Source organism: Buteo buteo, chromosome 18 (assembly GCF_964188355.1).
Source record: "Buteo buteo chromosome 18, bButBut1.hap1.1, whole genome shotgun sequence".
NCBI lineage: Eukaryota > Metazoa > Chordata > Aves > Accipitriformes > Accipitridae > Buteo > Buteo buteo.
Genome location: NC_134188.1, coordinates 5,115,046 through 5,128,388, shown reverse-complemented (window position 1 = coordinate 5,128,388; position 13,343 = coordinate 5,115,046). Strand labels below are relative to the sequence as shown.

The 13,343-nt window shown below is 35.1% G+C and overlaps 1 protein-coding gene across 9 annotated transcripts in view; it reads left to right on the top strand.

The window, feature by feature from the left end:
- The window catches only part of PAN3 (poly(A) specific ribonuclease subunit PAN3), an 82,640-nt gene that overhangs the window by 39,946 nt on the left and 29,351 nt on the right, over positions 1–13,343 (top strand). For all 9 annotated transcript variants that reach the window (XM_075050673.1, XM_075050669.1, XM_075050670.1 and 6 more), the window contains one exon: positions 5,310–5,460. In XM_075050673.1, the coding sequence (XP_074906774.1) occupies positions 5,310–5,460 (151 nt within the window). The remainder of the gene's footprint in view (positions 1–5,309; positions 5,461–13,343) is intronic.

Here is a 13,343-nt window from a genome sequence, read left to right as displayed (position 1 = left end):
ACGCATAAAAAACCAAGCAATGCTTTTGCATGTTTTTGGATTCCTAAGAGATATTCTGAAAACTGTGCCAAAAATAGACCGGTAGAGGACTGCCCTGCTTTATAGCGTGGGCATAGTTTAGTAGTGGTTTTCTGTAACCATTACAAGATTATGCAATTTGGGATGTCAGAACAGATCAGCATGAATTTGGAGGTGAAGGAGAACATAAAAAGAGAACAAAAAGACTTGCATCCAGTTTTTAGAATGGTAAGTACGTAGCACATTCTTCCAAAATAAAATGAAACTGGCCTACTTTTTGCTTTAGCTAGCTGGCTTTGGTCGAAGGTGGGACGAGAACTGATCTAACGAAGTAGTGTTACAGCCACCAAACTGAGGTGGTGGCTCTGCTGCTGCTGTACGGCTCTCTGCGGTGGGGTGAGATGCTGGAAATGAGAGAGAGAGAGAAAAGGGTGGTTTCCAGTTCTACTGTGGGATCCCTGCATGACCTTCCAAAGGCTCTATAACTTGTGCATCCCTGTGTTACAGCATACTTCTGTACTTAATGGCACTTCAACGATTCATTTATGAATGAATGCAGCAGTGGGGACTGAGGAGCATAAAAACAAATCATATGTATTGAGAGTTGATGAAACAGGGATTTTTTCATTTTACTTCTGCATTATGGAAATCTGTTGATATGTGCAACTCCTCATGCTGCATGCTGCTGCGTAGTCCTCCCAGCAATGGTCTTCAGCTGAGATCCTTGGCTTGCTCTTTACTTTCATCTGCACCTTCCTTTAAGGAGCCTTGAATTGTTTTTCAGTGGTACCCAGGAAATATTTGTTTCTTCCCCTCCACACTATATTTTAATTGTATTTCCTTTTGTATCTTTAAAAGCATAAAAGCCACCAGACAGATAAACTCTGTGCTGAATGGTGACACAAATGAGTTCTTTTATAGTCCTCCCCACCTTTTTTTTTTTCTTTCTCTTGTGGTTCCATCCTTACTAATTGCATCATGACTAAATTCAGCCTTCGTTTGGACTGTATTTGTATGTGTTTTATAACATCTTGCATTCTCTGATGTACAGAAGTGTAGAAATTGTTTTTGTATGTGGAGCTGGATGGACTCAGTTTTGTGGTCTATCTTCGGAAGTTTCTTTGCAAAGCTGACTGAAAAGAGGCTCTTCTCTCTTTGAGAGAGTACAGACATAAAGCACCTGAAAACAGGGTATTTTGGTGAAATTTCTTCATGGAATCATTCTGGTAAGAATGCATGATGCAAGTATTAATTCACATAATGCCTAGGGAAGTTGCTTCCCTGCTTTAGTTTGACAGTATTTTTATGAATGTACTGGAAGAAGGGGGATGAGATTTAAACTGACCAGGTTGAGAGGAAAAAGGAATGGTGGTTATTTTAGTAAGTGTGTGAGTTGGAAGTTATTTTAGGTGGGTTTCTAGGCAAATCTAACAGCTGACAAAGCTGTACTTGTTTCTGTTTAATGCTGTTTGTTGAAAACAATTAATGTTTTGAAATAATTTTGTATGTGCCTTTTTATAGGACGTTTGCATTTGAAACTGAAAGTGCAGTCTTTAGTTTGTTGCATAGTGCTGACAGTGCTAGCTGGTTTTGCATTTCTTGTTTGGGCTTTAGAAAATGCATTTGCTGCTTTTTTTTTTTTTCAACATCACAGTATTGCATAATTGATTACATGTCCTCTAAGTGTTTCTTGCATCTCCATTCTTTTAGTTACTCCCAAGGCCTAATAAAAGTCTTCAATACCTGTTTTCTCTACCTTTTTTTACCAATCCTGATATACTCAGATTTAAAATTTTAAGCCTGGTCTAGCATGAATAAATTACTTTACTCTGAGGTGAGGAATTAATGACTAATTAAGTGAAAATTGTTTTAAAGCTGTGCTTGTAGGAAATTTAAACATAATACAGAATGAAGAAAATGTTTTTCACTGATTAGTTATAGATTATTTTCATTCTTATAGAAATTAAAGATTTTTTTACTCAACTTCATTTTGCAAAGTTTGGTAAGATTCTAGCAGAAAAACTGTAAAAATGCCCTGTAGGATTTTAAAGCATAGTCCCCTTTTAGACAGATTTTCAAGCTTACCGTTGTTCCAAATGTAAAACTAGCACTGGAATTTACACTTTGTGTTATGAGTTGCCAGAGTGAAAGCAGGATGTTTTTCCAGGCCAGGAATATAATTTTTTGAATCATTGGCCATTAAGAATGTGGCTTCCTCACTTTGGCATGTTTGAATGCTCATTGGTGCAGAGTAGGTTGTCTACAAAGTTTGAAAAATAATGAAAAGATTAAATGTTAAAGAACTGTTGTGATATTCCATTCCCTTGCTTAGTCTAGTCTAGTCACTTATTCTAGCCCACATGCTATGAAAGTGTTTGAGATGTATTTTTTTTTATTATTTTGTTGGTAGCAAAGTGTATACAGAAAAATTAGTGTTTCACTTCAGATGAAAACTTGTGTGCTTTTGGAAACGTATTAAGAACTGCAACTTCACATAGATGTAAAGTATTTAAATGTGGCGTGAGACTTAAGCTTCAAATTTTCTGACAAAGTATTAACTAGTTTTGGCCACAAATTGCTGAATTTTGTTGTACTAGTTTATGGTTAGTTCATTCTGGCTGGTGGCTGTGGAGCTCAGGAATTTTTCAGTATATAGAAAACAGCTTGAAAGATCTTTTAAAATTGGAACAAAAATTTAAATCACTTTTTTACCAATGGGGATAGTCTAGGATTGCAACTTCATGTTTGTAACGTCACAGAGAAGTAAAACAGGCTTTTATAGTAAAGGGTCTAGCTATGCAAATCAAAGCTGTTTACTCCTATAAAATGCTTTCATCGAGTTTATATAGAAAGAACTTAATCTTATCAGGCTTTGATTCTGATCCTGAATTGTGACACCAAAAAATGGAATGAAAACTGAATTTCCATCGGGCTTGACCCACTGCTGTTCATAATTCTACAGCATTAACCCAAACTGCTCTAGCAGCTTCCTGGGTTTGACTCTCTCACTTGGATAAACTAAAACACCTACCAGTTAAAGTGGAGCTCTCAAGCAACTTCATTTTAAAATGATGGTGGATATTTAAGTAACTTTTAGAGACAAAAACTGGTCTATGAAAACTTGCAGAATGCATTTAGAAATACAAAGCAGCCCTGTTCTCTAGGCATTGTTTGAATCCATTGGTGAAAGTGGCAAGAGTTTAGCCAGAACGGTGTGGATGGGATTTTGGGAACTCTCTCAGTTGCTCTAGGAAATGCTGAGGTTATCTTCTAGAAGGTGTCTTTCTCTCCACTTGCATGCTTCAATCTTTTTTGCCATGTCCTGCCCTTGTTGCCCAGTTGACACAGTATTTAGGTGTGGTAGGGCTGTGCCTGTGTCATGGCTGGTTTTAGCAGTATGAAAACTTAGATTCATGTAGTTCTTTGAAATGTTGTGTTTTTAGCAAGATGCTACAAGTTCTGTCCCTTGCTCTTGTTTTGGTTGGTGATGACTTTCAGCTGTATTCCTACCTGGACAAATTATACTTGGCTCTTTACCACCTCTGTCATTTTCTCCATCTTCAGTGCAGATTTGGCTGAATTGTTGCATGCCAGATTTTATCTAGAGGAACACCATTCTCTTTGTTATTCCTGTACCTAAAATTCAGATAAGTCCAGAATATTACCTTTTGAGTTTAAATATATCAGTTATTTGTTTTCAGTCTGTATAATGCAACTTACCTTTTGTTTTGCTGCATTAGTGTATACCTTAGCAAGTTTTCCTTAACTAGATGTGATTGTAGAGTTTTATGATCCTTATGAGCTTTTTACCCATGTAAATCTAAGTGTTTTACTTCACCAGTGTACATATTTGGTTATAGGTGTTCTTTGAATATTCAGACTCATGCACATGACTAATATATAACATCATAAGGTGGTTAGTGGTTAAAATTTACTGTGTGATTAAAGGTGGAATATTCTTACTATTTGCTTTTAAACCTGAGCATCCTCTTTAATTTTACAGCTTTTAGAATCCTCTTTCTTTTCTGGTGCTTTGAAATACATTAGTAGTATGATATTTGGCTGAAGTGTTCAAATAAGGATATTAAAAACAAATTAACACAAAAAAGAATACTTTTCAAATAATTTTCTTCTAAAGTAGTCTAAATTAGTCTTCTGTAATCACACTTTTCTAATTTGGCACTAAGATAACTTCTGTGATGCTACTTCATTCATATTGGTAAAAATCAATATTGGTAATTTAACTAACAGTTGATGTATTTGGTAATTTTAAAACTGCCTAAACCCAAAGTGATCCAATATAATTTGCTTTAAAAAACCATTATGGATTATCTTGACAGTATCCTTTGTCTATTGGGAGTTGTTAATATCTTCTCATTTTACTACTTTTGTTTAGATGCTTTTAAGAGGTACTCTGAAGATTACTTAATAAACTTAACTTTGACAGTTAATAATCTTCAGGCTTTTCAGTGTGTTCATGTAAGAATTGGTTTTATTTCTTGGCTTAATTTCTTTTTTCTTCTACTAATGTCTTTTATTATTGGCTGTCCAGTAATAAGCTTTTTGCCTTTTGAGCTCTAATTAGGATTTTCTTTTTCTAACCCTCTCTACCCCAAAACAAATAAAAAATCCAACCCAAAACTACAAAACCCTGTGCACAGATTTTAATAGAAATTAAAAGTTGATTGTGTGATATGTTTTATGTACTAATAGATAATGAGTGTTTGATGGTTACTCTGCTGCTATTGTTTCTGTGGTCCCAAATTAAACCTCTTTATTAAGTTGCTACGTAAGTGGAACAGGTGATGAAAACAGAAGTTAACTTCAGAAAAAAGCCTATTTGAAATGGAGGCAGGGATGACTTCTTTAGTAGGAATCATTTTTACTGCTTTAATTTGAAAGTGCTACTTAGTTTGAGATGAAGTCTCTAAAGTCATGTAGGAACAGTCTGTGCAGCAGTGGCAAGGCTTTCTCGGTGTCAAGTCTGTTCTCCAACTTCATAATGTAATGCATATGGAAAGCCTTTTGCAAAGCGTTTATATGAGCTCATACATCAGCTGTTCATATGGAAAGACTGCTAATGCTACTTCAGATGTAAGCTAGAAAAACCTTTAAATTAGTTTGTGCAGACCAGCTTCCAGTACTTGCTGTTCTTGTCAGCAAGCTATATGTATCTTAAAAATATCCTCTGCACTTGGTAGGCTTGCCTAGAAAGTATTTTCTACCAAATAGGCACTGTCCATCTCTTCACACTTAAAATAAACATTTAATTTACATTTGTTTTTAAACAGACACCAAATCCTTCTGCAAGTGAGTTTATTCCTAAAGGAGGATCAACCTCCAGGCTGAGTAATGTATCCCAGTCAAGTATGTCTGCCTTCTCTCAAGCCTTGTTCTCTCACCCCTCCATGGGAAGTCCTGCTACTGCTGGGCTAGCACCAGGTAAGTTGAGAGTAACGATTTGCAGTACAGTTGCTTCTTTTAACTTAATGCCAGACATAACCCTGTATAGATAGTGATCAGGTTTATTGGGTACAAATGTAGCCACCTCCTACTTTAGCTTTTAATTTTAAGACAGCCTTCAAGCATATAAAAATGCAGGAACTTGGGATTCATCTGCCAGTAGTATAGAAATCACACTGCAGGCTGTGAAATTTGTTCAGCCACAGCAGCAGTGAAATGAACTCAGCCTAACTTACCCTCCCCTTTTAGGGGAAAAGGGGTGCTGAGCTATCACATACTGTGCTCTATGGGGTTCTTGCCAGAGCAGTATCTGAAGATCATTTAAACTACCCCTAGTCTAGAAATGCACTGCAGTCTACAGCGAATGTGTGCTCTGATTATCACACGTGGATCTGCTCTTTTGATTTGTTTCTAGAGTACTAGAGTACGTAATCTAGAAGTAATTATTTTCAATGTTAATGAGTGTGTATGAGGACTTAAAAAGTAGAAGATAAGCATATTCTAAAATAATTTGTCTTGCAAAGTAGTGTTAATTGTTATTGTGTCTGTCATATGTGATCCAACTTTTAAGACCTATTTTATATTTCCCACGTTTAAAACTCTTACTGAAATGTGTTCCATGCGGTCATACAATTCTGAGTGAGTGACAAGATTATTTTTTTTTTTTACACTTAAGAAGTTCAAGCTCTTCATGCATCTTTTGGACTTCTGATCTTAAAAAGTTAGCTTCATTCTAATAATTTTTTTTTTTTAAATAAAATGAAATAGTTTTAAGATATAACCATCGGCAGATCTGGATATTGCACATCACAGATCCTTCAGTGAGTTTCTGTGTTTACTTAAACCTTTGGCAATCTGTTGCGATGGACAAGAAGCATTAGAAAGCTGCCAAAAGGCAGAGGGGCAAATATTGTAATTTTTTTGGTGTTTTTTAAACTAGTATTGGCACTTACCATCTCTTAAACAGAACTTTATTCTCTCCTGATGCCAGGGGATAAATCTCAGTGTCAATGTGAAAGAAGCCAGCACTTAGCTCGCATGTTATAACTATTGGAACAGGCTAGGAAAGTGAATGATGCTTCTGCTGACCAAATTAACATGTTGCAGTACTGTGTCTGCTTCATACTATATTGTGCTGTACAGTCTTATTGGAAAACTGTTGTGTTTATATGCCTCTCAGCCTTGTCACCTGGATTGAAAAGTGTATAAAGGAGTAAATAGAATACAGTAAAATGATCTACTTTTGGAAAGTGTCCAGTGGGATCTCAGAGGGATCCTTCACAGTCCAATTTCTTTACTATCTGTAAGTAATACTTGAAAGGATAACTCTGTTGATGAAAGAAGTTCGTACAACAGTTTGAGCTCCTAATAGATGCCAATGCTGAAAACTAGCTAGGTTCAAAAACTGTTGTTTATGGATGAGAGGGATAGGGGAGAATTCACAAGAGCTAACTTCAGGCAAAGTTGCCTTGTTTCCCTGCTCTTCCTGTATAATTAAAAAGAGAATAGTTCAGAATAGGAATCTGGGTTGGGTGCTCTTAATTTCGCTAGAAGCTTCTTTCTCTACACTGAGTGGATTTTGTGAACCTAAACGTCCTGTGTAAATAATACTCATAGACATTTATTTTTATTTAAATGGTTTAGCTATCAATAGTATACATCCAAAAAAACCCTTCTGTTACCTCAAGGTGAGTTAGGAGGTGCTCTTTCTAAAAGACTAGGCTCTTAAATAAGAAAGCAGTATTTATGTGTGGGAAAACGTCACCATTTAGGTCATACTGGATAACAGAATAAAAACCCCAACATTTAAATGTGTTATGAAATGGTAATTATAAATTATTCTTGGGATCTGTTAGCTTTCAATAAGTGGAAACAAATTCAAATGAAACCCATTAAAGAGTTTATAAGAATTTTCCTTTAAATAAAGGTAAGTCTCCTTCCAGTTAAATGGTGTATATTCTCCAGTAGAATAACTTTCAGGAAATGTGTAAGATTTAAGCATTTGCATGAGATTAAGGTTGCTCATAGGAGCTTACAAGGTACTGGAGGAAATCAATATTTCATAAGAAATAAGGAAATGTAGTAGGAATAATTCGTTAGAAGTTCCATAGTTTAATTCACCTGTAACAAAGTAGGTAAATGATGAGAACAATCCTTTGATTTCCCTCTTGAGGATGAAAAAAATGAAGTTCTTTCACATCTCTGATTTCTGAGATTTCGCTAAAGGTAGGTGTAAATCAAAACCACTTTTGACATCTAGTATTTCATAGATAAGCATTCACAAAATTAATTGTCCCTGGAAGATATTTGTTCCGCCTGTCTTATCAACAGTACTGCAGAAATACTGGAAAAAAAGACAACTGAAACCTAACGTACTTTACTAGATAACTTGTTGTATCCACACCTGACATATCCATTAGGGCATAGCGTGGAAGAAGGTTACTCTTACTTTCACATGTATTTACTTAGGTAAGTGCTTTCTAGCATAATCTCAACACAGTCAGCCTTCATCTTGGTAGCCTTTAATAGAATACAAAAACATAGTGAGATAAAATGTGAGTTAGACAAATAGCTGGAGAAAATTGTCCTGTTGAAGAGCTTTGAACAGATCTCCTTCACCCTCTCGAAACCTTATTTCCTTAAGCTCCCTTGGATAATACCCTATTTTTGCTCCTCCCATTCCTTTACTAGCAAACACATCCTGTTTATCATTTGTGTGGGAAATTTAGTGAGTTGTTGACAATCTTCAAATAGTACTTCTGCTAACAAGCTTATCTTTTCCAGGTCTGTGTAGCAGTTACAGACTAATAGCGCTATTAAAATATGCAACAAAGCATATGAAAGAAATTAATGAATGTCATCGAAGTGATAAGACATCATTGCTGTGTTAAATTTGAGAGAGAACAGATGTATAGCTCCCAGCAGAGAAAATCTTTTGTCTGGCTTAGATTTGCTTAAGCTAGGTTATAGCTAAAGAGTGATGCCTTTGTCATCGATGGAAATGCTCTGAGCTTATGCAGAATGTAAAAGATCCCATTTTTGCTGCCAGCCTGAACCTGCAGGCTTAGGAGCCAGGAGCATGAAGGTGATGTCCAGTTGACACATCTTCATTCATGATGGACTACGAGAGTGTAGTTCTTGGAGCTCAGGACCTCAGCTGGAAATGGACCACTTTTAGCTGGGGTGGTTTGAGTGGCCTAAGGCACCGAGAGCTTGTTTTGGCCTCCTGCGTCAAGTATGGTACAGCCATTCTGCTGAGAAAGTTCCACAGTCATGCCAGAATAATACAAGAGAGGAAGAAGGCAAAGAGATTGTAAAATTAGTTTTATCCCAAATAAAATTGAGGAGAAAGAACTTATGGCTCTAAAGTTGTTTAGGGTGTTAAGTAGATATAGTCAATTTGGAAATACTAATGACCTGATAGCTTGAAAGAAATATATAGGACATATATAATATCCTATATATAATATAAGGGTGCTGCTTGAAAGAAGTTATTAAAATAGTCTGGTTTTACTATTTACTTCGTTTAGTCATTCCTAAAAGCGTACCTAGTAGTCTAGAGTGTCTCTAATGTACTAAACATTATAGTAATAAAATGGTAAATGCTTAATTTTTGACCTCTGAATGTGTTACGAGCCTTAGAGGCATAGATATATGGTTGTAGATGAGTAAATTTGTAGGCAAAGGTAAGAAAGTATGTACAGAACATTTATTGGTTTCCTCTGGTTTTTAAAGTGTTTATGTTGTAGACCAGCTGATTTGTATACACGAGCTTAATGAAATCCTGCTTCATTAAGTTGTAAACTTCCATTGAATCCAAAAAAATAGACACTGAGTCCTTAATGAGAGTTCATGCTTGATGCCCTTTCTTTGATTCTGTTCATCTGCATGAATTCTTATATTCAAAATACAACCTAGCTTTTCATTCAAAAACATTGCATGCTACAAAGCTTTATTAGAAGTGTTAATCTCACAAAATGTCTTTGAGCACTGTCTCAAATGAATTGCAGTCTACCACTTCCCTTTCCTCAGTTGCAATGAAACTTCAAAAATAAAAAACAATACCAGAAGTGAAAAATACAACAATAAAGAGGGATATGTAAATATGACCTCTTTCTCTACCTAAAATGAGAATAGCAGCAGGAGCTTCCAGGTATGTGTAGGGAGCCTGTACAGTCACTGTGAATATTGTGAAAAGACCTTCAAATCCCACAGCCCTTTCCATGTTGAGATGATACCGTGACACTGTTTTTTACATGTAAATAATTTTGAGGTGAAAGAAGCTCTTTCTCTTTGCAGTTTACCTTTCAAGATAGTATTTGACTTCTTCATGAAGGGTATTAAGATTCACCAAGGCAGGAATGGAGAGCCACATTTACTAGTAGATAAGTCTAAGGAAGGACAATTTGAAGCAGGCTTTTTGGTGTTTGTCATATTAAAATACCAACAGGAATACTATAGGGGAACACTAAACTGTCTCATAGGGAAAGCTTAAAAATGTTTGGGTTTTTTTTTGTCAGGATCACTGGTATGAGAGATAGATAAAAATCATAATTAGATTATTCGAACCCCATTTTTTCTTAGGCCCTCAGGTGAATAGGCGTTTATATAAATTGTGCTATTGAAAACAGCATGTCTAATTCTGTGAGACGTGGTTCCATATTCACCACATTGTTACTATCATGTTCAGTACCATCTTTTTCCTTCAGTACGAGTCAGTAGGAATAAATGTTCACCTTTTCATACAGCCATTTTCCTTTATTTTCTTCTAATTCTATTTTGTTGTGGGTAAAGATTAATATTGGTAAGGTTTTAACTGATTGAAATACTAATGAAGTTGGTGAGATCTGCTTGAGTTTGTGCATGCAATTATTTGCTTCCATAAGTACTTGGCTATGCATGAGTTTCACTGTATTAAAAGTTACTTTTTTCTTTTTTATGTGATATTGGACTTCTCATAATTAATACTTATTTATTTAAACTCTGCAGAATTTAATGCAGGTCTCCCAGAAGAATCTATCACCTTGAATATTTGCTGCCTCAGCCTGTTGGTACCTACCACAGCACTAGCAGCAATTTTATTGTAACTTGTAGTATATTGTTCTAGTAGTATAAAACCAAACTGTAGTCAAGCTTCTTTCATAACTTGAACTTACTTTGTATATTGGCAAATGAGAAGCCTGTATGTTCTGCCCATCAGATGATTTTCATTGAACTCTCAATGTTCTTCCAAAATCAGACCTGACTGAGGCTGGAAGGGCATTTGAAAAGATTTGTGTAACTGTCTTCCTTTTCTTTCAATCTTGTGTTAATATCCAAGCAAAGGCATAAGGATTTCTATTTGTAAGTAGTCTTTGGCAGGAATAAATTTTTTAAAAAGTAAATCTCACCGTGGAAATTGTTTGAAATTGCATCAGTAAGAACTGCAAGTGATAGATTTATTTTTTTTTTCCTGAGAAACTTTCAGTAGAAGGTCGCAATATAATTTCAGCGAGGTTGCAAGTCATCACTTTCATTTTTAAGATAAGATTTACAGTATACTGTGTCTTGTACGTACAGTTGTTGGCTTTTTTTTTAAAAGTAAAGAAGTCTTCAGTTAATTTTTCATTAGTATATATGAAGGCTGCTGGGGTTTTTTTCCTGGTTCCTACAGTTGAATGTTTTATTGAAAAAAAAGTTTATTGAAGCCAGTTACTTCTGTCTGGGTAGAAATTACATGCTTGGAAGGACTTCAGTTAATTCTATATTTTAATGGAATAGAGTGAAAAAGACATGTCAATAACTTTCCCTAGGTGAAGAGAATCCCTTGAACATCATAGACACAAACTGTAGAGCTGCTCCAGTTTTATGGCCACTTTAATTAGCCATCCTTCAAATTTTAATAGTAATATATTGTTTCCCTTGAAATTGCTGTTTTCTCACAATGGATTAAGTACGCATTCATGGTTTAGTCTTTTGTTAAAAATGTAACCATCTATACAGTAGCTATTGAAGTATTTTAAGTGTTCGTCACTCAAGGCAACTTTTACCTTAATGGAAACTTACTTTCTTCTGTAGCATAAACCAGTGGTATCACAATGCGTAACGTTTTACGGTCATACAGTTGATTTGTAAGCAGATTTTTAGGACACTACTTATGTTACCATTCAGAAGTACTTTAAACATTCAGAAGTGCCTATTATAATTTACATTTTATTAAGTTAATACACTAGTCAGCAAGCAATTATTCCACAGTATTGCTTCTCTCTAAGGTGTATGTACACATACATGTACATATATTAATATAAAGAAAAGTTCTGGCCCAGAAAAGTCTAGACTTTTTTATAATTCTTATATTCCTAAATTCTTATATTTTTATGTTTTATAAAAAGAATAAATGACTGAAGAGACCCAACTAAAGAGAAAGGTGTAGGATTTTCTTCTGGTTTACATTAAAAAGTCTTGTTTGTTTTGTTGGAACTATTCACTTTTCAAGAACAAAAGAAATATTGTGCTGAATGAATACGCATAGTTTTTGAGATGTCAATAAAGTGAATTATTGGAGTTAAACGAAAGGTTACAAATACTCTAATATCATTAGGATAATACAGTTTCAAAATAATTTTTCCCCACCTACTGATTAAACTGTTAATACTAAAATTGTTATTTGCTTTTGTGGTTTGCTTAAAAAAAGGAAAAAGTAGATGTAGGAGGGTTGCGACTACTGTAGAGACAGGACATGAGTGTTAAAAAAAAAAAAGAAAAACTCCTACACATTACTGATGATGCATATTGAGAACTCTGCATACAATAACCCCTGACGGAAGTAGCTAAACTAGCTTTTGGTAACTAAGAAGTGTGTATGCAAAAAAAAAAAGTCGTTCTTGTTTTTGTTACTCAGATATTTGCTTAAGTTACTTCCATTTATAAGCTGTGGTAACTAAAGGTTGTAAATGGAAGTAATTTAAGCAAGTATCTGAGTACCAACTAACTGAATTCTTAATTAGAGAAGAATTCTCAGCTGCCCATAGAGCATTAAATATAAAAGTTGTGTATCTTCTGTCCTTTCAAAAAAAGAATGTAGTATGGCTAATGTAGTTCTGATTTAAGGAAGAGAAAGTACATCCCAGTCTGAACTGAGCAACAGTAAGTTTCATAGATGCTCTTCTTTGTATTAATCTGAATATGTAGATATCTAGGATCTTCTACTAGTAATACTAGAAGTTTTCTGAAGGGTAATCCCTTCCTCACATCTTTGACATCTAAACTTTTATAAATAAGTGTATCTGAGGATTCCGCATACAATGACTCTTGAAGTAACTAAACTCATTTTTGGTAACTAAAAAGTGTGTGCAGAGAAGGTTGCCCTGGTTTTTCCCCACTGATGCACTTTGTTTAGAAGCTGAGCTTCTCAAGTTTCAGTTGAGTTGCCTGTCTAATGTTGAGGGTGAACACCAGTCAATACAATAATTTGAAATAAATTTGAAAACCTCAGCATGAATGCCTAACAGACTTCCTATTCTGAGAAGCTACCTGTCTTTGCATACTAAATAGATCTTCTGGAGGACAATTTCTGAATACAATAATTATAGGAAAATAAATAATTTCTCCTCTGAAATTATTAAAAGTAGCGTACTGTGTATTGCTTATTTGCATGCTGTAGTTACTGGAGATCTAACTGCAATATTCATTCATAGCTGTGGAGTTGGTTCAAGTAAAAGACACACACATAATGAGGTGAAGTAAGTTACAGCTCGGCAAACTCCATTGACTGCTCATGTAACTTATGTAAACATTCACTTACCATGCAGTTGTTAATATTTTATGGTTTTGTGGTTTAATAAACTCTCTTCTAGACACAGCATTAATTTGATTTGTCTCCC